Source organism: Suillus subalutaceus, assembly GCF_016647625.1.
Source record: "Suillus subalutaceus strain FC151 chromosome Unknown DFJ58scaffold_81, whole genome shotgun sequence".
Classification (NCBI taxonomy): Eukaryota; Fungi; Basidiomycota; class Agaricomycetes; order Boletales; family Suillaceae; genus Suillus; species Suillus subalutaceus.
In genome coordinates this window covers 61,422-85,734 of record NW_024540330.1, presented here as the reverse complement: position 1 = coordinate 85,734, position 24,313 = coordinate 61,422, and the positions used below count along the sequence as shown (strand labels likewise).

At 46.4% G+C, this 24,313-nt stretch overlaps 6 protein-coding genes across 6 annotated transcripts; all 6 read right to left on the bottom strand.

The window, feature by feature from the left end:
* Positions 1-97: 97 nt before the first annotated feature.
* On the bottom strand, positions 98-2,115 carry DFJ58DRAFT_705127 (uncharacterized protein). The gene is made up of 4 exons (XM_041383703.1): positions 2,000-2,115; positions 1,906-1,934; positions 1,548-1,851; positions 98-1,492 (listed from the first exon to the last, which is right to left on the bottom strand). The coding sequence occupies exons 3-4, from the start codon at positions 1,770-1,772 to the stop codon at positions 170-172; spliced, it is 1,548 nt and encodes a 515-aa protein (XP_041241996.1). The 5' UTR covers positions 1,773-1,851; positions 1,906-1,934; positions 2,000-2,115; the 3' UTR covers positions 98-169.
* Positions 2,116-2,194: 79 nt separating this feature from the next.
* Positions 2,195-4,036, bottom strand: DFJ58DRAFT_796722 (P-loop containing nucleoside triphosphate hydrolase protein). Its single transcript, XM_041390593.1, has 5 exons — positions 3,867-4,036; positions 3,504-3,818; positions 3,349-3,452; positions 3,197-3,295; positions 2,195-3,144 (listed from the first exon to the last, which is right to left on the bottom strand). The coding sequence occupies exons 1-5, from the start codon at positions 3,901-3,903 to the stop codon at positions 2,473-2,475; spliced, it is 1,227 nt and encodes a 408-aa protein (XP_041241995.1). The 5' UTR covers positions 3,904-4,036; the 3' UTR covers positions 2,195-2,472.
* A 2,495-nt stretch (positions 4,037-6,531) lies between these two features.
* Positions 6,532-7,451, bottom strand: DFJ58DRAFT_842998 (uncharacterized protein; the record flags this gene model as incomplete). The annotated part of the gene is made up of 3 exons (XM_041392904.1): positions 6,532-6,574; positions 6,723-7,366; positions 7,419-7,451. 3 exons carry the CDS (start codon positions 7,449-7,451, stop codon positions 6,532-6,534), a joined length of 720 nt encoding a protein of 239 aa, XP_041241994.1.
* Positions 7,452-16,995: 9,544 nt separating this feature from the next.
* Positions 16,996-17,556, bottom strand: DFJ58DRAFT_729963 (uncharacterized protein; the record flags this gene model as incomplete). Its single annotated transcript, XM_041385814.1, has 3 exons — positions 16,996-17,090; positions 17,153-17,467; positions 17,520-17,556. 3 exons carry the CDS (start codon positions 17,554-17,556, stop codon positions 16,996-16,998), a joined length of 447 nt encoding a protein of 148 aa, XP_041241993.1.
* A 1,283-nt stretch (positions 17,557-18,839) lies between these two features.
* Positions 18,840-22,391, bottom strand: DFJ58DRAFT_662963 (CHAT domain-containing protein; the record flags this gene model as incomplete). Its single annotated transcript, XM_041382329.1, has 2 exons — positions 18,840-21,905; positions 22,110-22,391. 2 exons carry the CDS (start codon positions 22,389-22,391, stop codon positions 18,840-18,842), a joined length of 3,348 nt encoding a protein of 1,115 aa, XP_041241992.1.
* A 270-nt stretch (positions 22,392-22,661) lies between these two features.
* On the bottom strand, positions 22,662-23,381 carry DFJ58DRAFT_729961 (uncharacterized protein; the record flags this gene model as incomplete). Its single annotated transcript, XM_041385813.1, has 3 exons — positions 22,662-22,972; positions 23,022-23,195; positions 23,246-23,381. 3 exons carry the CDS (start codon positions 23,379-23,381, stop codon positions 22,662-22,664), a joined length of 621 nt encoding a protein of 206 aa, XP_041241991.1.
* Positions 23,382-24,313: the final 932 nt, after the last annotated feature.

The window sequence follows — 24,313 nt, the reverse complement described above, 5'->3', positions numbered from 1 at the left end:
GACGGGTCTTTTGTAGCTCGTGATCTAGTATCGCTCTAATATTTACTCGCGGGGGACAATATCACGCACATGTTTACAGCTTTCGCTCTGGATATCTCTGATGTGACTTGTAGCATTTCTACGGGTAGGGACATTGGTAGAATGTCTGTTCAGTACACAGAATCAATATTTACGCCATTGTGATCTTCTCAACCGAAGCCTTTCCCTCCGCCCATCCTTGCTCCCAACTCTGCTTCCGAGCTGAGACAAATGTCCCAAACATCTTACTGACTGACTCCCACTTTTCCAACTTTCCCTGAGGCTGCTCAGGCCATTCATAAGGAATGCAATGACTGATGCAAGTGGCACTAGGAAATAGAAAGGACAGCACTGCTGCGACCTTTACAGGTTCACCGATGGGGGATACTCCAACAAGAAAGTATTTGATTTTTGGACTGATAGCGTCGACCGGGGCCGCATGTACGGCGTCGCTTTCGAGAGTAGCATTGAAGAAAACCCCGAGAGAGGACAACTGGCGGCAGTGCTTCAAGAGAGATATGACTCCATCAAAGGTCAGCAACGGAGCAGTGAGCCAGGCCCCCTGGTCACCCAAGTGGAGTTCCTTTAGGCTTGGACAAGCCAGAGCCAACTTGCTGAGAAAGATATCATCCATATGCGCTGTGCATAAACGCCCAAGGTCCAAGTGACTGAGTCCCTTGAATGATAGGAGCGGATGCAACATGAGAGAGGTGAGGACAATCGATTCGTTGCTAGTATCCTCCGTTGATACCGATTCGATGACCAATGACAACCGTGTAAGTTTCTCGGGATGTACCACGCATATTTTCAAGTGCGTGAAGAAAAGGTGGGGGAAAACGTCATCGTAGAGCGAGCAATGAAAGAACAAATATTGGATCGAAAAATGGACGTTTTGTATGAGTGCTTGCAAGGATAAAGGTGTGGGAGCTGCGATCTCTAAGATGGCATGGGGGGAGCAAAATTCCAAGACGTGGGGTGTTAGCTCTGATGAAGCAGAGAAACGCAATGATTGGAGCGTTTGCAAGGAGGCAGCATGCGTCAAAGCCCGTTCGTTCACAGGACCGGCCTCCAACGTTTTAAGTTTCTTCCAGCCCACAACTGCCTCGCTGATTGCTTGCATCGACGAATCATCCGCGCCAAGGCACATCAAATTCTCGAGAGAAGGACACGACGGCGCAAGCGACGCAACAGCGACACATTTGCGGATACTCCACGCGACGGGTGAAAGCCTGAGGGTTTGCAAAGTGGGACCACAGAAACAATGTAAGAAGGGGAAGATGTCTTCACGATCGGACAGCCAATTCAACTCTGTGAGGCTCGGAAGGAGCGCTCCTGGAAGAGGAAAACAATTCAGGATATGCATGGCGCTGATATCCCATGTATCCAACTGAGGCGAGACTGTCAGCTTGTGAACACGTTTCACATAACTCGCGAGAATGCGCCAGTCCGCATCGTACAGTGGACGCTCCCAGACCTAAGTGCAAGATGATCTGAGTGATACTGGGAAAGAGAAGATCAAGATGGCTCACTACTTGGCTATTGTCGTTGACTCGCCTCCCACCAGAACAGATAACGAGTGCATCCAAAGAGTGGAGCTGAGCCCACAGGACATCCAGGGCAGGATCTCTAAATGCTTGACACGTTCGTGCTAATCCGGCAACCGTGACGCGACCCTCGTTGTCCTCTTGCGCTCGACCGGGATCATAGACATACTCGAAAATAAGCTGCACAACTTCGGGGATCCAGAAGTGCATCTTTGAATGCACACAAGTAGTGACAAAGTGTTCGGTGTTCAGAACTTGAATCAAAAATCACTGCTGTCTCAAGATCAGGCTGCAACAAAAAACGAATAAGCTGCAAGCATGATAGCTGCTACTAGTCACTTACAAATAGACAAGTGACTCGATAAGATCCGGCTGCAACAAAAAACGAATAAGCTCCAAGTATGATAGCTGCTACTAGCAAGCTACTAGTCACTTACAAGTAGAAAGTGACTCGACACGACATGCGACTGGCCATACAACAAGCAATCCTCCCACTGGCAGTGAGTAAGTAGTAGAGCTTACATAAGGTAACGCCATTCGACGCAGACCGCTACCTAGTAGTACTAGTAACTAGTAAAGAGGAGCTCAGTCTTTGATCAAGTGAGGGGGGCGGGCTGCCATCTGGGAACCGGTGACAAGATATTAATATCATATATCATCATATATCGTAACACATCGTAACATCTAATAATACAAAAGGACAGATGTTGTTACATTGGAATAATAATGTCAGCAAGAACTGATCCACTGATGCAAAGAACCACAGAGAGGTGATTCCGTGTCCAAGGGAGAGGAATAAAAGGATGGGGTGGTGTAGAGACGGCGAACCAAAATAAACGTGAAGGAGTGACACTGAACCATGCATGAAAAGGAAAGCAAGATACACGTTGTGGTAGATTTAATCCTTCAACTACGACGACGACAAAGCGCACCACAATCCTGCAATACGATTAGACCAACTGTCATCGACAGCCCAATGTGAGCAATTGTTGACAAGAAGATTGCGTAGAATCTCGCTCGACTCTGCAATGCGACGAGTGAAGTCGTCCGGGATGTCTGGGTATTCCTGAAGCGCCGTGATGCAAGCATGGCCTGTGAAATGCATGCTCTTAAATTTACCCTTGTTTGTATCCCACCAGCTCTCCATGTCTGGCTCGTTCTCCAATCCTGTCACGACGATGACGATCGGGACCTTCTTCCTGCAGACCCTGGAGTAAAACGTCTCGTAAGCCCGAACGATGGCAGGAAGGGTAGTCATTTTGGACGACACGCAATACACCAGAAGGTCAATGCCATCTGACGGCGACCTAGAGCTCATGAGGTGACGCAGCAAGCTCTTCAGCTGTCTTTTCGCCTCTGCATCCGGCACTGTGCCTGCAGGCCCTTCTCCAAGACCCGCAGTATCAAACAGGACGAATCTCTGGCCGGAAATTGTTACTGGGTAACGTTTGTGGCCTGAAGTGCACCCAGTTGTGTCATTAGATGTCTCCGCGAGCTGTTCCCGCGCGATTGTGTTGATGATTGAACTCTTGCCTGCGCCGCTTTCGCCGAAGATGACGATGTTTCTTCCCCACGGGGACGTCTGCTTCATTTTATTGGTAAGCTTGGTACGGCTTAAGATACAGAACACGCACCTTGACATTGCCCGATGACACGTGTGGAGACAGTGAAGGTGATGGTTGTTCTGTTATTTCGATGATCGGGAGGTGCACAGGTTGATCAGTTGCAACGCTCTGAAAGTTCACTGAATTAGCAGTGATCACAAGACTTTGGATCAACATTATACCTCAGCAGTACCGCCCACAGCATGACCAACAGGCTGCGTTGTTTTTATACGCTGCGCTTTCAACGTAAGAGACATACGTCGATCATCAATAGCCGAACATAATACTTTAGAACTGGTTTCAGGAGACGACGACATTGCTGAAGGTGAGGGTTTACTGGACTCTCTGTCGCTTACGAGTACTTGTCCGAAAGTCGTCTTAAATGCACCCACAAGCTCACTTGGTTCAAGCTCATATAATGCGCGAATTTCGAGGTGGATTGTGTTTGATTTGGCGAAAAAGATGGACATGAGACATGGGGGAAACATCAGAGGGGGCCCAAGGATAGTGAGGGTCTCATTCCAAGAAATGCTGCAGTCGGCCATTGCTGTCTTGATGGTGGTGTCCCATTGACCATTGGATGTAGACACATGGACGTAATGCCCAGTAGGCATGCGAGTAGATGGAATGGGAAAGTTCGTGACGGTGACAACTACGGCAATGTGAGAAATGGGAAACCAAAGAATGTATTGTACTATACCTTCCAGTGCCAAAACATGTTCGCCAATGTTTAACATGATGAAGGATTTAGAGAGAAAATAGTGAGCGACATGAGCCTAGTGAGCCTAGTCAGGCTTTATAACAGTACTAGACATGTAAGCTGGCTGCGTGAACATGATCAAAGTTGGCATGAATTGACGAGTTCCTTGACCGGTCCAACGTTTGGCCTTTTTTGGCAAGCTAACTTGATGTTATAGCCGTGGGAAGTATACACTTCTGGGGAGGGTTCCCAATTGGTTTCCGCCACGTCACGGAGGGCTATGGTAACGTGCAGTTAGACACCAAGAGTCTGCCAAATTGCCATCGTTGTGACGTTAAGTAACTGACATTGTAAGTACAAACACGGTCAAATGTTCGAGGTGTATGCCACTTACTTCATTGTATTTCGGAACATCTTGGTCACAGTGGCAGGTACGGGCACGAGTCTCAGTCGAATTGGCAAGACCGAGGCTCATGCGGACTTCGTTCAGCAATGCAATGTCGCGCCATCATACAGCTCCTACAGTAAGGTTCATCAACCTGGTGCCACTGGTATTCTAAATCAGACATGATGATCCCAGGCTTGGACTGCCTTTGAATATAATGGCTCAGCTATCCAACTTTTGAGATTAATAGTGTACCTAAGTGACACTGCGCGCAAAGATCATTTCAATAAGGCTAAATCGAATATAACCATGGGGCGTCACAAAAAGTGCTGTTAAATAGTCTGTGGAGACGTCCAATGACTAAACTGCAATATCTGCGCCCTAGACCTATCACAGGAAGATAGTCTGAAAACCCGAATACTCATCTAGGCGATAGTGAAGTTTTCCACTGGAACAACAACCCACCTACTTTCTGGACTTGCCTGAACACGTTCAAGTCTTTGACAAAGCAAAATGTCAACCGACCAACTGACCAAGTCCATTAATACGAACTTACCGGGAGGCCCAGATACCAAACAACACTAGAATCAGGCCAAAGACTAGCCAAGACCCATCCATCAAAAGCCCTGGCGGCTGATCCACATTCTCCCCAAAAATTAAGCAAAATGTCATCGCCTTGGTACGTCATGATCAGAATGGCTGAAAGTGATTAATGAAGCGGCAGCCATCCGATTTGCAGGAATGACAGGGGTCACTTACCAGCATATTACAGGCGATGCCTTCCGACTATCACCCTGCGCAGGCATACTCGACCGTCACATGCACCTGGCACATCACACGTGGCTCCAGGCTGGGTTCTGGAGGCTCCTCCCTGAAATCTGGCAGTGTCTGCTAGAAGTTCAAACTTCTTCCAGGCACTCACTAATATATAGTCACCTGTAAGTAGTTGAGAGCTCCAGCCGAGCCTTGTGGAAGACACCATGACATCATGGCGAGAAGCGCTGGACAGTTCCTCCGCACAGTGTATGGACCGCAGTTTGGTCTTGGTTGTGATCTGAACGAGAGCCGACAAATTATTCTGTATTGTTATGTTTGTCAACTACCAAATACAGCCTCATTCTCCCGTATGTCATCTCAGTCTCCTACTCTCCCATGAGCATTTGCGACTCTACATCCAGACGACATGTCATTGAAGGCACACCTCGTGTATTGAGAGTTGATCTGCGTAACTTCCAGGCCTACTGGTAACTGCTACCTGCCACTCTGGAAAGCCTGCCATACTTTCCAAAACACCTGTCGCCACTATTACCACTGTATCCAAGAAGTCTCCAATGACTACCGCCATTTTTCAATGTCCAACACTCTAGCATGTTCTTTTTTTACTTGTAAGTTATACTACTCAGACATTAAAGAGTTTTAAGTTGGATAATTGTGGCAACCTCGCGAGTCGCGCCAGCTCTGCTCACGGTACACTTGGCACATGTGAAAGAGCTCTCCTGCACACATGATACAAAATACTTGTTGAGTTGCAGCATTACTTGATGCGTCAAACAACCGCTGCAGTGAGGTCTGGTTAGTTTCAAATACCTCATCCTTCCGCGCTTTGCAATGCAAAGGAAGCGTGATAGCAGAGAGCTGCCCTCAATACCCCTGCCTTGCATGTTATTAACCCTGTCAGTGTAAACTGACACTCATTGACCAGTCGATGCCTCTTCCGCCCTCGACTTTCGAGCTCCCATCGATTAGGTGCGTGCTTATCTATCCAACCATATGGCATTTTATGTCCCTTCAATACCTGCGCCCATTCTACTGCTCCTGGGATGTCAAGCATGCACACGATCAAAGTCCAACCTCTTCTTCATAAACTCCACTTTGTACAGTCTACCGAGCTCACTTGCCAAGTATCATCAGCGGGACGTTTTCATTTTGTTGCGACCCCATTGATTTCATAGATGCATCAAACTCCGAGTCGGACCAGTCCTCAGTCTTTGATTTAATGATGTAGTACAAACTACGATAGATATTAGGAAGGAGAAAGAATTGCATAGACTTTCAACAAGCTATATACATAAATAAACACAAGTATTCGCCACCTCCTAGTATTTCATTGAAGGACTAAGAGGTGATCGATATCCAAAGGAAGAGGTGTAAACCGAAGGAACATCTAGGAATAAGTAAAAGGGTGGAGTGGAGATGAAGTACAAAAACAAAGTAGCACTGATTGCACGTTCAACAAGAAAAATATTATGTACAGGAAGACGTCATGAGAAGATGATGAACTCATCCACTCCGCATGACAATCTGGTAAAACTTCTCATCTCCCCTCATTTTGAATGAGGACAGGAATGTCTAATAAGATCGTGTAAGTCCTGCTTCACACAGTCATCTCTGAGGTCTCCAGCAGGATTGAATTGATAATGAGCAGTTTTGCTATTATTCACTGAGTCCTGCGACCATGAGACGATGCGCACCACGCTCCTGAAACACGCTCAAACCAACTAGTGTCGACCGCTGAATCTGAGTGCTTGGCAATAAGGTTGCGCAAAAAGCCACTCGGCTCTGCATCACGACGAGTGACGTCGTCCGGGATGTGTTGGTAGTCAATTTCTTGGCTCGCCATGTCGTATGGATAGTTCGCGAAATGCATACTCCTGCATTGATTCCTGTGGGCATTCCACCAGTTCTCCATAACCTGCTCGTTCCCCCATCCTTTGACAACGAGGATGATCGGGATTCTTTTATGGCAGATCCCAGAGTAGAATTTGTCATAGGCCTTAACGAAGGTGCTAGGGTCAGCCTCGCGGCGCACGCAGTACACCAAAAGGCCGATGTCATCTGACCTAGAGCTCATGAGCTCACACAACAGGCCCTTCAACAGTTTTTTTGCCTTTGCATCTGGCACTGTACCTTCGGGTGGCTCATTGAGACCTGGGGTATCAATCAGGATGTATTTACTGTTGGAAATTGCTACTGGGTAGCATTCAGGGGTAGAAGTGCATCCACGTGCATCATTGGATGTCCTTGCAAGTTGCCTTTGCGTGATTGTGTTGATGAACGAAATTTTCCCTGAGCCGGTCTCACCGAAGATAACAATGTTTCTTTCCCGTTCACGCATCTGCTACATTTTGTCAGCAGGTGCGATGTGGCTCAAGAAGTAGGCTTCGTACTTCGGGGCTCCCTGATGATGCGTTGTCATGCATGGTATGGAGTTCATACCATGACATATACGAATAGCAGTGTAAAAGGAGATGAGTAGAGGAGTGTACAAAGGATATACTTCCTACTTATGTAAGCTTTGTTTCTATTTATTTAGTTGTATTTGTAGTTTCTGTCTCTTTCCATTATTTGTTTATGTTTATTCAGCCACTTGATTACATCAGTGAGCCACTCAGATATGTTTGTAAGCATGTCATGTGACTGGTAATATTCTGATTTGTAAGGACTTTCCATGACTCATCATGTTTTGTCATGATTTGTCATGCTTTGTAATATTTTACAGTGCTTTGTAATATTTTACTCATGTACTTTAGTAAGCAGCTGATTCAGCACACCAAAAGGCTTGGTTTGTAAGCATAATCTTACCAATCCAGTGATGACTCATTGCTTAGTAAGGATGGTTTCTAAAATGTATATAAGGACTCCATTCTCACATAATATATTAAGTTTTTCCCCTTCCATTCTTTTCCCAAACCATGTGGGAACGTAGGAATTTGAAGTCAGGAGTTTTCCCACTTTCTGTCTCAACACTGTGAGATCACGAAGAAAGTGAAGGCCTATGAGTTGCCTTTGAAAACAATCGTATTCTTTTAGTCTAGATTGATTGTATACTATCTTACAGGGATCGCCTATACAATAATCTATCGTTTTATCCATCGTTTTATGTATTTGTGCCACATTCAGTACAGAGAGGTCCATATTACCTACTAGGTTTCAGTTAACCTGACAAATATATACTACTCCTTTACTATCAAGAAGTGATCTAGCAAAGAAGTAATTTATTACCCTTTGGCCACCCACGAACACCACATTATCAACCGAGAAGTAGAAAATCCGTTGTCACGAATTCCAAACACAAACCATTATTCTTTCTTGAACACTCGTAAAACACCCGTTAAGCGCCCGTCACAAGCGCCTGTAGTTAGCGCCCAGTCAGCGTTTATACCTATAACCTTTCCAAACCCTAACCCGAACTTCTCTATTCCGTTAGCGCCTACTACCGTTATCTCCGACATCCCTGATTTCGACTTCCTTACTCAAGCGATCAAGTCACGTGACTCCAGAACCTTCGAGAACCCTTGCACAGCCATCACACGTTCCATGACATCATAGTGTAGTTATATTTAGAAACATCGTACGATTCCCTTTTCTATTTAATGATTGGTTAGTTAGTTCAGATTCAGATTCAATCTCCGTTTCAATATATGTATATAGGTAGCTCGTTGTAGTCAGTAGTTCTTCAGTTCAAACCTCTTTTGTATTAGCTTACTGCTAGCAATCCTAAGACGTCCCTGCTATCCTTTCCTCTTTGTTGTGATATCCTTGTTTGAGTCCTAGTCTCTGCCCCTGCGTTAATTCGTTATAAGGGTTGTGACATTAGGTTTGAACTATAGGGGACTCCGACTCCACGCACTACCGCTTGCATACCTTTTCTCTTTGATCTGAGCATCTTGCGAACATCCGCGATCCTCAATCAAACAGAACCGTTACACGTTTCATATTGCCCGGCTTAAACAGCTGTGACCTTTGATTTCATCACTCTCCCCTTTGCTCGCTTGAGCGCATTTCATACCTATCCGCCTTCGTAGTTAGTAGTCCTATACCAGGCCCTGCCTTACATTGCAGCCGCCAGTATACGGAGGTGTTCACGACATTAGGCGTGTCACTACAACTTTGAGTGCTGGCCCAAGACCCTGCCTGCTCAACGTTACTATAATTTCCTTTTTACCTATCACCTTTCTTCGTACGATACGTAGGCTACTCTACCCAAGTATTTAGAGGAATTTCCTAGTCCAGACTCGGTCGCTTGTAAGCTTCGGCTGGAAGAGCACCTTGGCGTTCTAGTTTTCCCACTTGGCGAGTATAGTTGTTACGTACACATCTCTTTTAGTTAGTATCTAGGGAAGAGTCAGTTGGGTTTTACCAGGACCCTTTGACCCTGAAGTACGAGGTAGATCCGATCAGATATCGGGGACCGCTTCAGTTTTCCAGATTACGTATCCTTTCTCATTTTCCCTTTTCATCATCTTTCCCTTCCGGAAGAGCCGTTACGACTAGCTCTTCACAGACATCAGTAAATCGGGTTCCAGAAAACAACTGGTACTATGTCTGAACCAACCGCACCAAGAATGCCGAGTAGCAGCGAAGAGTTTGTACAATATGTACAAGAACAGATCGCCGCAAACAATGCACTGTGGCAAAGTCAAGTCACGGCGTTGCAAAACAAGAATGACGAGCTATCAACAAGAAACGAAGATCTAGCTCTACGGATTCAGATGCAGCAAGCCGAGATCGACAAACTCACCGCTTCCCCATCCCTCGGATCATCCGCCGCCTCTACCACAGCCTCAATTAAAATGGCTAAACCCACGGAATTCACAGGTGATAAGGATTCCATCGATGCCAAGATGTGGGCAACCCAGATAGCGCTCTATATGACGCAATGGCCCAGCATCACAGAAAGGCAAAGAATCTCAGTCATGCTTTCGTTCATGAAAGGATCTGCTGCTAAATGGGCGCAATCTTACATTGAAGAACATGCTGATGGAACCCTCACCATGAAGAAGTTGGATGAAGACTTCACCGCCATGTGGGCACAAGAAGACCTTGAAGGCAAGGCAGTTCGGGAATTGGATTCCTTAAGACAAGGATCCTCTACCGTTCCAGAGTATACAGCTACTTTCAAACAAAAAGCTGCACACACCAAGTTCTCCGACTACGACTTACGCCAGAAGTATAGGGCAGGACTGCAAGACCGCGTCAAATTACAACTTGCTCACATCGCCTACAAAGACAAGGACAACATGCAGAAATTGATAGAGCATGCGATCCAAATAGGACGAAACTTCGAAGAGTTAGATGCGGAGAAGAAGAAGACTTCTTTCTGGACCCCTAACAGGGCTGCGAGAAACTTCGAACCAAGGGCTGGTCCCAGAGACAGTAACGCCATGGACGTCGACGCCAACAAGCAGAGAGGAGCTCCCAAACCTCAAGGAAAGACTGGTTCTTTCAACTGCTACCGCTGTGGCGAAGAAGGCCATATGGCAAGAAACTGCAAGGGCGCTCCAAAAGCGCAAGTGAAGGCTACTGAAGTGCCAAAGGAAGACTCGATGCCCCAATGGTTTAAGGACTATGTCAAAGCCAAAGGAGATAAGGGTTTTTAGAAAGGTCTGAGTTAGAGTCTGCGGACTTGGACCCGAACAATCGTTTCTCAATCTTATCTACGTTCTCGGATGTAACAGAAGTATATTTGCGATCGAAATCAGAGCATTTTTACATTCCGATTACCTTGAAAGGAAAGAATCGACAAGCAGACGTGAAAGCACTTGTGGACTGCGGTGCATCAACATTATTTATCAACGAGAAGTTTGTGAAGAAGAACGATGTAATATGCCGTAAATTATTAAGGCCTATTCCGGTAAAGAACATAGATGGTTCTTTAAATGCCGCTGGATCAATGACTCATTTCGCCGAACTAAGTCTAAAGATCGGTGATCATGTAGAAGACAAAGCAGCCTTCATGATTACGGACTTAGGAAACGATGATGTTATTATCGGCATTGATTGGTTAAGATATCACAATCCAGAAATAGACTGGAATGCAGGACAGTTTTCGTTATCCCGGTGTCCACTTAAATGTATTACGAAAAAAGAACAAAGGCAAAAAAATAGAGAAAACAGAAAAGCACAAAAACAGACAGATGTAGTTCCGGATCTGATTCCCACAGAAGAGGATGACGACGAAGACATGGAGATGAAGAAGGCGACCTGTGAAGAGGTGGAAGACGAAGATAGTCCTGAAAGATGGATTAGATATAAAGCCTCGGTTGCCACGGAACAGAAGGTAGCAGAAGAAGCTACGAAGAAGAAGAAGTCTGTAGAAGAAATGGTTCCAGACTGGCTTCACGATTACCTGGGAGTGTTCTCAGAAGAAGAGTCTAAACGATTCCCTGAAAGAAAGAAATGGGATCATGCTGTGGATCTTAAGGATGACAATGATCTTCCTCCGAACGCGAAACCATACCCCTTGTCACCAAAAGAGATGGACACTTTGAAAGATTGGTTAAAAGCCGAGACTGCACTAGGACGTATTAGAGATTCACAATCTCCAGTGGCAGCACCTTTCTTCTTTGTGGCCAAAAAGGATGGCAAACTTAGACCTGTAATGGACTATAGAAGGCTTAATGAGAAAACGGTTAAAAATGCGTATCCGCTACCGAGATCTCAAGACCTGATTGATGCCCTTACTGGTGCCACGATGTACTCCAAGATGGATGTACGATGGGGGTATAACAATATTCGGATGAAAGAAGGAGATGAATGGAAGGCAGCTTTCAAAACGCCTTTTGGTCACCACGAACCAACCGTAATGTATTTTGGGTTGACGAACTCTCCAGCAACTTTCCAGACCATGATGAATGAGATATTCAGAGATTTAATAGACGGCAAAACAGTGGTCGTTTATATCGATGACATCTTGGTCTTTACGAATGGAAGTAGAGAGCAACACCAGAAAGTCGTGCGAGAAGTACTCAAACGATTAAAAGAGAACGACCTGTTCTTGAAGCCTGAAAAATGTAGCTTCGAGCAGTCTAAAGTCGAGTTCCTCGGGTTGATTGTGGAGAAGGGCAGTGTGTCCATGGACCCCGTCAAGGTAGAAGGAGTATTGAAATGGCCTGTTCCCAAATGCGTAAAAGAGATACAAGCATTCATGGGTTTTGCCAACTTCTATCGAAGATTTATACTTGGGTTCTCAGACATTGCCAGACCAATGAATGATTTGCTGAGAAAAGATGCCAAATGGGATTGGACAGAGAGACAGCAAAACGCCTTCGATGAGTTAAAGAAGCGTTTTACAGAAGCTCCCGTCCTTGTAATGCCAGATGTTGAGAAAAAAAATGAAAATAGAAACAGATGCTTCAGATTACGCAACAGGAGCAGTTTTATCTCAACTGATGGAAGATGGCCTATGGCACCCAGTGGCTTATTACTCAAAGTCGATGAATGATGCAGAGAGAAATTACGACATTCACGATAAAGAGTTATTAGCAATTATTCGTGCGTTGGAAGAGTGGAGGCACTATGTGCAGGGAAAACCCCAACATGTGGAGATCTGGACAGATCACAAGAACCTCGAGTACTTTATGACGAGTCAGAAGTTGACAAGAAGGCAAGCCAGATGGAGTTTGTTCCTGGCGGAGTATGAATTTACGCTCCAACATAAGCCTGGTGTAGTCAATGACAAAGCCGACCGTCTATCTCGGAGAGAAGACCACAGAGGGGGGGTAGAAAACGATAATTCTGACCGCATTTTGTTAAAACCGGAATTTTTCAAAATCAAAGCTGCTAAACGAGGCCAAGTTCTCATAGAAGGAGAAAGTTCGCTCATGAAAAAGATAAGGAAGAGCACAGAACGAGAGCCCGAAGTAATGAAAGCGCTAGAAACACTAAAAGTAGCACCGGTACAATTGCGCAGAGGAATCGAAGAATGGAATGTCGAGGATGGATTGGTGTTGTTCCGAGGACTGGTATATGTTCCAAACGATAAGGAGATCCGCCGAGAAATACTGGAGTTGTTTCACGATTCTCCACCGGCTGGACACCCTGGACGTGCCAAAACCTTAGAATTAATTTCCAGAAACTATTGGTGGCCTTCAATGACGAAGTATATCCATGATTACGTAGACGGTTGCGATCGATGCAAACAAACAAAAGTGTTCCCAAGTAGACCAACGGGACCTTTACAGCCAAATGAAGTCCCAGAAGGACCTTGGCAAACGATCTCATGCGACCTGATAGTGGATTTGCCGAAGAGTGAAGGATGTGACAGTATATTTGTTGTCGTTGATCGATTTTCAAAACAATCACATTTCATTCCCACCACCAAAGACGTAGACTCGAAGGGAATTGCCGAGCTATTTCTAAAGAACGTATGGAAACATCATGGTACACCAAAGAAAGTGATTTCGGACAGAGGAACGCAGTTCATTTCGAAGTTTATGGGACAAGTATCAAAAAGATTAGGAATTAAATGGTCTGCCTCGACCTCCTATCATCCCAGAACAGACGGACAAACAGAACGCGTAAATCAAGAAGTTGAACAGTACTTGCGCATGTTTGCCTCGTACAGACAGAACGATTGGGTATCTTGGCTGCCAATAGCAGAATTTTCACACAACAATGCAGTCACAGTAACCTGGTCACAGTCCGTTCAAAGTCCTCTATGGATATAACCCCGAATTCACAATATCACCGAACTCTACATCCTTTATTCCCGCCGCCGATGAGAGAGCCGATCAAATGAGAGAAGCAAGAGATGATGCGGAAAACACTCTAAAGATGGTTAATGAACGCATGAAACGCTTCTATGACCGAGGAGTTAAAGACGCACCTCAGTATCAAAAGGGAGACAAGGTCTGGCTAGACGCAAAGAATATCAAACAACGTCGTCCAAGTCAAAAGTTGTCAGATCGTCGTCTTGGGCCCTTTGAAATACTAGAGAAGACCGGTGAAGTGAACTATAAATTGAAATTGCCAGAAAGTTATAAGATTCACCCGGTTTTCCATGTGGAATTGCTTACTTCATATTATGCATCTCAAATGATCCCTCATTCTCAACCCACCCGACCACCTCCAGACATTGTTGACGATCAGGAAGAATTTGTCGTAGAAGAAGTACTAGATAGCCGACAATTCCGAGGAAAAGTGCAATACCGAGTAAAATGGGAAGGATATCCGATAGAGGAGTCGACATGGGAGCCAGAAGAAAACGTTAAAAACTCCCCGATTCTAATTGCGGAATTCCATAAGAAGAACCCCACGGCTGCCAAATCCAAACGAATTCTTGGGTCTATTTTGGATACAGACGCTTTCAAACAATGGAGAGAAAAGAACATTCGACCATCCTACGTTCGCGATGACGCTCACCCTAGAGAGGGGGTAATGTCACGAATTCCAAACACAAACCATTATTCTTTCTTGAACACTCGTAAAACACCCGTTAAGCGCCCGTCACAAGCGCCTGTAGTTAGCGCCCAGTCAGCGTTTATACCTATAACCTTTCCAAACCCTAACCCGAACTTCTCTATTCCGTTAGCGCCTACTACCGTTATCTCCGACATCCCTGATTTCGACTTCCTTACTCAAGCGATCAAGTCACGTGACTCCAGAACCTTCGAGAACCCTTGCACAGCCATCACACGTTCCATGACATCATAGTGTAGTTATATTTAGAAACATCGTACGATTCCCTTTTCTATTTAATGATTGGTTAGTTAGTTCAGATTCAGATTCAATCTCCGTTTCAATATATGTATATAGGTAGCTCGTTGTAGTCAGTAGTTCTTCAGTTCAAACCTCTTTTGTATTAGCTTACTGCTAGCAATCCTAAGACGTCCCTGCTATCCTTTCCTCTTTGTTGTGATATCCTTGTTTGAGTCCTAGTCTCTGCCCCTGCGTTAATTCGTTATAAGGGTTGTGACATCCGTTGACCGTGAACTTGAGGAGCTGGCACCTTAGTCTTAAAGAATACAATTGTGATAGTCATTGTATTCTGTTCAACATATAAGACCCTCAAGTAAGAAGACAGCGTGCGGAGTTATTTCAATACTACGCTGCGCTTCCAACATAGGAGATATGTCCTGGTTATTGATAGCCGGGAGTGTTGCTTTGGAACCGATGTGAGGAGACGAAGATATAGCTTAAGGTGAGGACTGCGGACTTACTGGACTGTCCGCCACATTCAAGCAATTGCTCGAAAGTTGTCTTAAACACACATACAGGCCCAGGGGGCTCAAACGCACATTCAGGCTCAGGGGGCCCAGACTCATATAAGGCATGAATTTCGAGGTGGATTGTTTCGGACGTGTGGGAGAAGATGGACTTGAGCCGCTGGAGAAATGTCAGTGGGGGCCCGTGGATGTTGAGGATTTTGTTCCAAGAAACATTGTAGTTCGCCTCTGCAGTCTTGATGGTGGTGTTCCACCCACCATTGGAGGTAGAGACACGGACATAATAACCGATGGGCGCGCGATCTGATGGAACGGGAAGGTTCGTGCCAGCGACCACTGCATGTATGAACATGAGAAGGGGAAGAGGGATGATGTGAGGTACAGTACTCATACCTTCCAGTGCTAAAACATGTCTGCCAATGATGTTTAACATGACTGTTGATCAAATGCCAATATATAAAACCGCCTTAGGGATCTCTAGAAAGAAGTGGTTGGTGGAGAAAAAAGTGAGTGGGGCGAGTCTGGACATTTATCAATGTGAGGAACCGAGCTTTATAGTACTACGTCAGGATATGTCACGGAAAGCTGCGTGAGCCTAGTTCAAGGCAGTACTTGATCAAAGCTTGCCGTTATAGGTATACCAAAGAATGGGAACGCTCCAAGTTGCCATAATATTGAACTCGGTGTGCCGGTATGTCGATACAACCGTTTGTCTGCAGAGTCTGAGTAGTGATATAAAGTTAAAGCTTACACTGCCTTTGGAAGGCGGGATTTGAATGGGGTAAGCTTCCCCGTGCTCTGGGCGTCTGGCTGCTCCACACATATGCTTGCCCGTTAATCATATGTATAATTTCTGCTTAGCGTTGCTCTTTAACATAATCTGTATACTTATATATGATTGCAGCTGCAAGACGACATTTAAACGTTCGAAAATAACCATGACACCTAGGAGATACATACCTGAATATACCTATAACGTATCATATATACGTTATCCCGTCGCTGCGCCACTCCCACTGGCAGTGACAGTTCTCGGGCTGTGCATATCGGCACCCCCAGACCATTTCCTTAATTACTGTCGACCATGACATAACCATGCGCGACTAGACTCTAGTTCTCTTTTGAGGTGCAGATGAGCCTGTGCACCTGGATATGGTGGTACATCTGTTGCGCTCGTCCGAAAAGGTGAGTCCAACAGCGCTTCTCGTTTTATGGTCCCTGAGGTTTGAGCTTGAGGCCCGATCGAGAAATGATGTTGTGGTCACAGAGGGGTAAAAAGCCAGGTCAAGCACAGTAATGCACAACATAATAGTCAATGATGGTGGAGGTATTGAAGGGACCTACCATTCGGACCACTTGGGCATGCTGTAGTTGCAGGCGCCTAGTTGGGCGGCAGTGCTGTTATCGAAACCCGGTCGTTTTTAGATCTGATACCCTGTTATCAGAGTTCACGGTACCTACTATTATGGCTTCTGTTCGAAATTTCAAATTTCAACATTCCTTGGTTCGTTCCATCTCATCACCACTTGCACTGCGCCTAGACCTGTCAATGAGCGCCAAGATATGGAATTTACTTGATCCCGGCTCTGACATATATAGGGACAGCAGTGCTAGTGAGAGTCGATCTGGAATGATGAGATCAATGTGCGAATTCAGTCACATATAGTCAGTGCTTCTGCGAAGTGTGACCAAGGTAGAGAGGAATGCATACATTGAGATTCAATATTCAATGCTTGAGTTGAGTTGCCGATGCACCACTATTCCAGTTATGGACCAGTATCCTCAAAGACCGCCTGCCCTAAGTAGGGTCACGTTCCCAGCGAACATCAAAATTCCTGCAAAGAAGACTATGCACACCAGCAAGAGCTTGATTCCAAAAGACGAAGCCGACTTCTACGAGGGTGATTTCAGCACACAGATCTGGGGGAAATGGTACAGGGGCAGGGAGGGCTTACTGGACTCTCCGTCGCTTATGAGTACATGTCCGAAAGTCGTCTTAAATGCACCCACAAGCTCACTTGGTCCAAACTCATATGATGCGCGACTTTCGAGGTGGATTGTCTTTGATTTGCCGGAAAAGATGGACATGAGGCACGGGAGAAACATCAGAGGGCACCCAAGGATAGTGAAAGTCTCATTCCAAGAAATACTGCAGTCGGCCATTGCTGTCTTGACGGTGATGTTCCATTGACCATTGGATGTAGACACACGGACGTAATGGCCAGTAGGCATGCAAGTAGATGGAAAGGGACGTTTCATGGCCGCGATAACTGCATACGGCAACATGAGAACAGGGAAACCGAAGGATGTACAGTACTTTACCTTCTAGTGCTAAAACATGTCTGCCAATGTTTGACATGACGAAGGATTTGGAGGGGAAATATTGAGGGACAAGAGCCTAGATGAGATGTGTAAGCTGGCTGTGTGAACCTTTCCATATGATTGAAGTTGGCATGAATTTTGAATGAGTCCTTGACCCAATGTTGGCCTTGAAAGGCTTGATAGCCGGAAGTATACACTATGTGTTGTCCAGACAGCTGGGTTCCCAATTTGTTTCTGGAGGGTTAATACCAAGTAGGCCTACCAAATAATATTAATGGTAACGTGCAAATTCTTGTTGCAAGCGTTGTGACGCTAAGTAATTGACAAAGCACAAACGCGGTCAAATGTTCGAGGTGATACTTATGTCACTTACCATTTATGTAATATCACAACATCCGGCCGTGTCCGAAGTCCAAGTCAATTTGACGCTGCGGCAGCTTTCAAGTTACCTGCTTTCCTCCTCACTAAAAATTTTCAGCGCGCGATTATATCCAATGATGTTCAACAACCTCGACAGTCTCGAATCTAACCCACAAACAAGTCAAGGCCCTCGTTTGGCTTTCGCAGTACTTGCCAGTGGGAGCCCGTTACGTTCGTGGAATATAAAGTCGGTTCGGTCCACTTGCTGCGAGGCTCCGTTATGAAGTTGAGCAGATAAATAGGTGACTGGGTCAGATGCATCTCTGCAGAGTTGAAGTCGTCGGCTTTTTTCGTCTCGCTCGTCCTTTTGGGACAGAAATTTTTGTAATTATATATCTATTTGTAATTTAGAACTGTTGATCTCTCGTACTTGGATTTGAGTTCGCACTGGCCAGGAGATACGCAAAACTTGTCGTCATCGTCGTGGGTTGAAATCACTGATTACTCCACGTTGTTCTGAATAGACAGCTGGGGTCTGTCCCAGTCTCCCTCCATATCTCTCAGGGAATGGTTAATGACTGCGATACACAGCTGCATTGCAGCATACAGATTGTATAAGCGCATTGACGCAGTGTGGAATTTTGTTGATGTTGTACATTCAAGAATGCTCCTACGCAGCGTAATCGTGTCTTGCCGAGGTGTCATACCACAACAGTCATACGACTTTGAACCTCATTCTTACCCACCAGTGCATTTTAGGAGTGTTTACCTGCGGTTCTGAGGCAACAGACTGGAAAATACAAATAGAAGTTTACATCGGGTGCACATGTTGGGGAGGTATACAGTTCCACAGTCCGAAATGAAGAGATTTATGTTCTTGGCAACAGGCTGCACGTAGCCACGGCTTGCAGTCGTCAGATTAACACGTTAATCAACAAGCTGGAGTACGCACAAAATTGATCATATGCCAATATGCACGAACACTATGCGCTGCTCCAAGGACATATCCTTGTCGCAAGCCAACGATTGGACCGCTTTGTGCAGCGCTCGGGCAGCTCGCTTGGAATTCATTTTGCCATCCCCACAAAAGTTTTTGTAAAATGCCTCGACTAAGCACTGCACAGTATCATCGTCGACTGTCCATAATGTCCCAACGACACTCTTAACCCCAACAAATTGCAGGCCAGCCGCTAGGTGTATCACTTCATCGGGTGTCTTAAAGTCACCGACTGCAGTTTCACAGGCAGACAGAAATGCAAATTGATGCTGAGAGAGATCCATTTGGATTTGGGTGATATCGAGGAGTGAAAGCGGTCGGTCGCGCATCAGAAAGGCTGAATTGAAGGGTTCATCAAAATTCTGTGTCCCGTGACACAAAAAATGGAGCCAAGTATTCTCTTGCAGCGCGCACAGTGCCCTCGATTTCGTTGCATCAACGCTTGTTATCTTGGTGAAGGAAACAGTTGGGGGAGGGGGTAAAAGACTCCGCACCAATTCCAGTTCAGGCTCCACACATTCCAAAGTGTGCGAAGCACCAGCTGGGTGATCCTGACCGATAGCAGCAAAAGATACTGACAGAGACCTGTTATGTCTGCGAGCCTTTATCAGCACAATAAGCAATGGCGTGTATGAAGAGATGTAGAACTGTGAAAGGAACTGTCCGTCTTTCCAGTACTGGCCTGCAGCGTGCAATGGCAGGAAATTGAAGACAGACATCGGGCACCACCATATTTGGGAGCCTGGCCGTGCAAATCCGCCCAGATTTTCGACCACCAGGCGGACGACCTCATCCCACAACTCCGTCAATGCTGTTGTCAACGCTGGCGTACTTCTGTGTTGGAGTCTGGCCGCCAATGTCTGGAGTTTCTCAAGATTGGTAGGGAGTGGAATCTTAGTGGGAGGTTGTTTGTGCGGGATAATAATGGCATCACAAGACAACTCGCTTGTGATGAGCACGATGATAGGCCCATCATGAGCTGCATCTTGAAGATCCGAGAATAAGGGGGGAAGGAGGAAATGGGAAAAGCCCTCGATCTTGCAGATCTCTTCTACAGTTCCATTCCAGTCCTTCACCAAACATCTGTACCGGGTTTCTTCTGCTTCTACATTGACTCTTGGGGTTGCTTCTCGATCATTCACAGAAGGTTTATCGAGGAGGGAGCTGAGGTCTCTGAATTTCTTGATCAGGGCTGCTGCACGATCGTCGCATGTCTGGAGGCTGTCAAGAGGCGTGCGGAGGCGTGTCATCTGGGTCCAGATGATAGTCCTGCCTTGTTCCAACAACTCAACAGCGCGACACACGTCACCACTGCGAAGAGCACACGATGCAGCATCCACAGCAAGTGTACTTGGGAAGTCCTTCATGATATTGTGACGAGACAATATTGAAGCTGTCGTGGACATGTAAGCGTCCAGAAGTTGCATGGAAGTTGCATGAGCCTCCAGTTCAGTATCATGTGAATGTTGACGAGCATGGCGAACCCAACGCAGACTGGCTCGCAGGTGAGACAGCAAACCTGCAGAAACAACATTTGCTGCTGCGTTGAGATGATGCATTGCCACATTCAGACTATCGGTATCTTCGCCCGCGCCGGTGCTATCAAGCCCTGAACGATGGAATGATAGATGGACATCAGCTAGCGACTCAAGGACTATTAATTGACGAGGATCATGTTGCGTTAAGAGAGTCAATGCACAGCATAGATTCTCTCGTGACTCGTCAAGGTCTTCTCTATTGCCTCGGTGCAGAAAGCGAATGGAGAGTTGATTCGCAAGGTTACTTAATGACTTAGATCGATCTGCGTGATCGACCGGGCGCAAAGCCAGCGCTTCCCTGTGAAGTGCGATAGCCTGATCCAAGTCTTTGTCGTTGCCTCGGTGCTGAAAGCGGGAGGAGAGTTGATTCGCAAGGTTATTTAATGACATGGACCAATCTGTGTGACTGACCAGGCGCGAAGCCAGCGCTTCCCTGTTCAGTGCGATAGCCTGATTCAAGTCTTCGTTGTTGCCTCGGTGCTCAAAGCGGGTGGAGAGTTGAGTCGCGAGGTTATTTGATGACATGGACCAATCTGTGTGACCGACCGGGAGCAAAGCCAGCGCTTCCTTGTTCAGTATGATAGCCTGATTCAAGTCTTCGTCATTGCCTCGGTGCTCAAAGTGGGAGGAGAGTCGATTCGCAAGGCTACCTAATGACTTGGACCAATCTGCGTGACCGACCGGGCACAAACCCAACGCTTCCCTGTCAAGTGTGATAGCCTGATCCAAGTCTTCAACATTGCCTCGGCGCTCAAAGCGGAAGGAGAGTTGATTTGCAAGGTTATTTAATGACTTGGACCGCTCTGTGTGACCGACAGGGCGCAAAGCCAGCGCTTCTGTCTGAAGTGCGATAGCCTGATCCAACTCTTCGACATTGCCTCGGTACTCAAAGCAGGTGGAGAGTCGAATCGCGAGGTTATTTAATGACATAGACCGATCTGCGTGACCAACCGGGCGCAAGGCTAGTGCTTCCATGTCAAGTGCGATAGCCTGATTCAAGTCTTCATAGTTACCTCGGTGCTCAAAGCGTGAGGAGAGTTCAATTGCGAGGTTATTTAATGACTTGGACCGATCTGCGTGACCGACTGGGAACAAAGCCAGCGCTTCCATCTGAAGTGTGATGGCCTGATCCAAGTCTTCGTCCTTGCCTCGGTGCTCAAAGTGGCAGGAGAGTTGAGTCGTGAGGTTATGTAATGAGATGGACCGATCTGTGTGACCAACTGGGCACAAAGCCAGTACTTCACTCTGAAGTGCGATAGCCTGGTCCAAGTCTTCCTCATTGCCTCGACGTTCGAAGCGAGTGATTAGCATCACAGCCAGAATACCTAGCAATTGCCCTCGGCACGCATGCTCAGAGTTGTAGTATCCCAATGCATCATAATGAAGGGATATCACTTCATCTAAGGCACGGGGCTCATCCCTCTGCAAACACCGCTCTGCTCGAAGAGCAAGTTGATTCGGCGATAATTGAAGCATGGATGTGGCAGGCCGCTCCTGCCCAAGATCATTTGCATCAATGCTTCCCATAGAATGCAAAGCGGATGTTTTGACTGCAATCAAAGCTGCTCTGTAAATGTGGCTGTTGGCGTGGCAGACATCGAGAACTTCGCTCAGTAACTCTTCGGCTGCATTAGCATCCGTTTGAAATCCCCGTTTGCGAGAGAGCAGAGCAATGGAAAGATGAAGCTGGGTAACGGTTCGGTCTGGATGATCACTGGGACGCAAATCAAGGGCCTCTTGGAACAAATTAATGGGGATGTCGAGGTCGAGGTGTCTTCCTTCAGCTTGGCAACTAAGAAAGTTTGCGGTAGCTAGATTGAACAGTGCTGCAGGGCAGCAGGGATGGTCCATGGGGCAGAGATCCGAGGCGCATTCAAAGTGGTTTATGGATTGGTCAAGATCGCTACTGTTCTGCGTCCTGTGGTATCGCGCGAGAAGACGATGTCCGGCATCCGTGTTTAGTGCTAACACATCCATATAGCGATATGTAAGCTACACGTTACAAGCTCTCAACATCAGAATGCTAGATTGCATTAATCACTCATGGTAGTCAGGGGGCAAAGAGCTGCGGCGTCGTTTTCATCAGAAATTCGCTGCTCCAGTGTCATGAACAGTGAAGTACACGGGGATACGACTTCCCCCTGCTTGGGCTGAAAGATTATGGCTGTGAAACTCGTTAACATCCATCAAATGTTATTTGCAAATGACGCTACTGACGATGTGAACTTTGCTGTGATCCAGTAATTCTCAAATGGAGATCTTAAATGTACGCAGGACTTCACCATGAGAGAGCATGGGACCCAATTCAAATGAGGCATACATGCTGACCCAAACTGTAGAGGATGGCTCGCACGGCCTAGAGTCCTTCTCAATACGTGCATGAAAGATGAGATTAAAGACGACACACAGAAGTATGGGCTCAGTCCATTCGACGACGGCCTGATCTACGTGTACTGGTTTGTTGCTCGTCTGGAATTCAGCACCATCTGTCTTTACTACCACATGGAAACCAGTGGGGATGCGTCGGAGACCAAGAGTGAGACCAGTTGCGTGAATAGCTTGAAGGAAATTGTTAATATGAGCTGAGCAGAGATACATATTCCATACCAGTAATGACGACTTGTTGCACTCCACTGTGTATCTCCTCCGGGTCCTGGGTGTGTCCTGGGTAGCGTGGCTCCTCACCCAAAGTTTGGAGGGTATTATTGAGTGGGTCTGGCACGGAGTCTGTCGCGACACGAAATAGCTGAGTAATGATGAAATAAAGTGTCGCCAGAATCACTTTGGAAAATCATTGGTACGTGCTAAATGAAGACTAGTATGACACATACTATTGACAGTGACTTGTAGCATTTCACTGATCACAAGGTCTGTCTGACCTGGGTCCTGGGGGCGTTCTTGGTGGCTCGGCTCCTCTCCAAAAGGTGGAGGGTATTCAATGAAATGACCAGGGACGAAGCTTGACATATGGCTGAGGGACTAGCACTTGAGAGTAAGATGTATACTGGAGCTCACGAAAAATGCCGTGTTAAGTCCTGATGAATTATAAGTGAGGGAACCACAGCATGCATGTGGCATCCACACTGCAGCTCTGATGTAAACAGGACAGAAGCGACTCGCAGCCATCCACAGCCTCATTTACAATGGGCATAGATTTGTAGGGTAGTAGGAGCATGTTGTGTGGTGCAATGTTGATCGAAAAGCTGAAATGAAGGTTCAAGGCATTCCACACTTTCGCTCGAAGAATCCGCATGTGACGAAGCACTGCCTGAACCTTAGGGCCCTTGACACTAGGCTGTCAGACAACATGTTGCGCAAGAAGGCATGGAACTGTCAAGCAGATCAGTGTTCTGTGAGGTTGAAGCGCGCGGCGCCGCGGCCGGATCAACCCAGGGGGGCGTAGCTATTTTGATGCGGTCCTGCTGCGCCTGCCGCGGTCGTGACGCGGGTGTGACGCGGCATTCACGCGGCTACTAAATGCGCTAGTGTAACTCATTCCTATGTTCTATACTCGACTCTCACATCAAGTTGAATGGGTTCATGATCATTCCTTCGTTGATTTTATTCACCATAGGCACATATACTACAAGCTAGTCATCAGCTAATGACTATTTTCTTGGCACTGACGAGCCTTGACGCGGGAAATTTGTCTCAGACGCTTTGGCAGGGTCAATGACTTCACTAATTTTTTTTGACGCGTGTGACCTGAGATCGATAATGCTGTTGACAACCTTTGAGGAGCGCTCTTGCTGCATCTTCGAGTTCGGCTTGAGAACATGGATCCTCGAAGTCGCAATCGGTCCAGAATGTAATGAATGGTTGAGTAAATCCCACTCATTCAGCCTTGCTTCATGAGTCGATTACATTACCTGTTCTACTTGTCGAATTTGAGTTCGCAA

Coding starts and splice junctions, on each gene's coding strand:
- DFJ58DRAFT_705127 (XM_041383703.1), bottom strand. CDS start 1,772: ATGCACTTCTGGATCCCCGAAGTTGTGCAGCTTATTTTCGAGTATGTC. Junction 1,493..1,547: donor TCAACGACAATAGCCAAGTA/GTGAGCCATCTT, acceptor TCTTGCACTTAG/GTCTGGGAGCGTCCACTGTA.
- DFJ58DRAFT_796722 (XM_041390593.1), bottom strand. CDS start 3,903: ATGTTAAACATTGGCGAACATGTTTTGGCACTGGAAG. Junction 3,819..3,866: donor ACATGTTTTGGCACTGGAAG/GTATAGTACAAT, acceptor ACATTGCCGTAG/TTGTCACCGTCACGAACTTT. Junction 3,145..3,196: donor TGTCATCGGGCAATGTCAAG/GTGCGTGTTCTG, acceptor AAAATGAAGCAG/ACGTCCCCGTGGGGAAGAAA.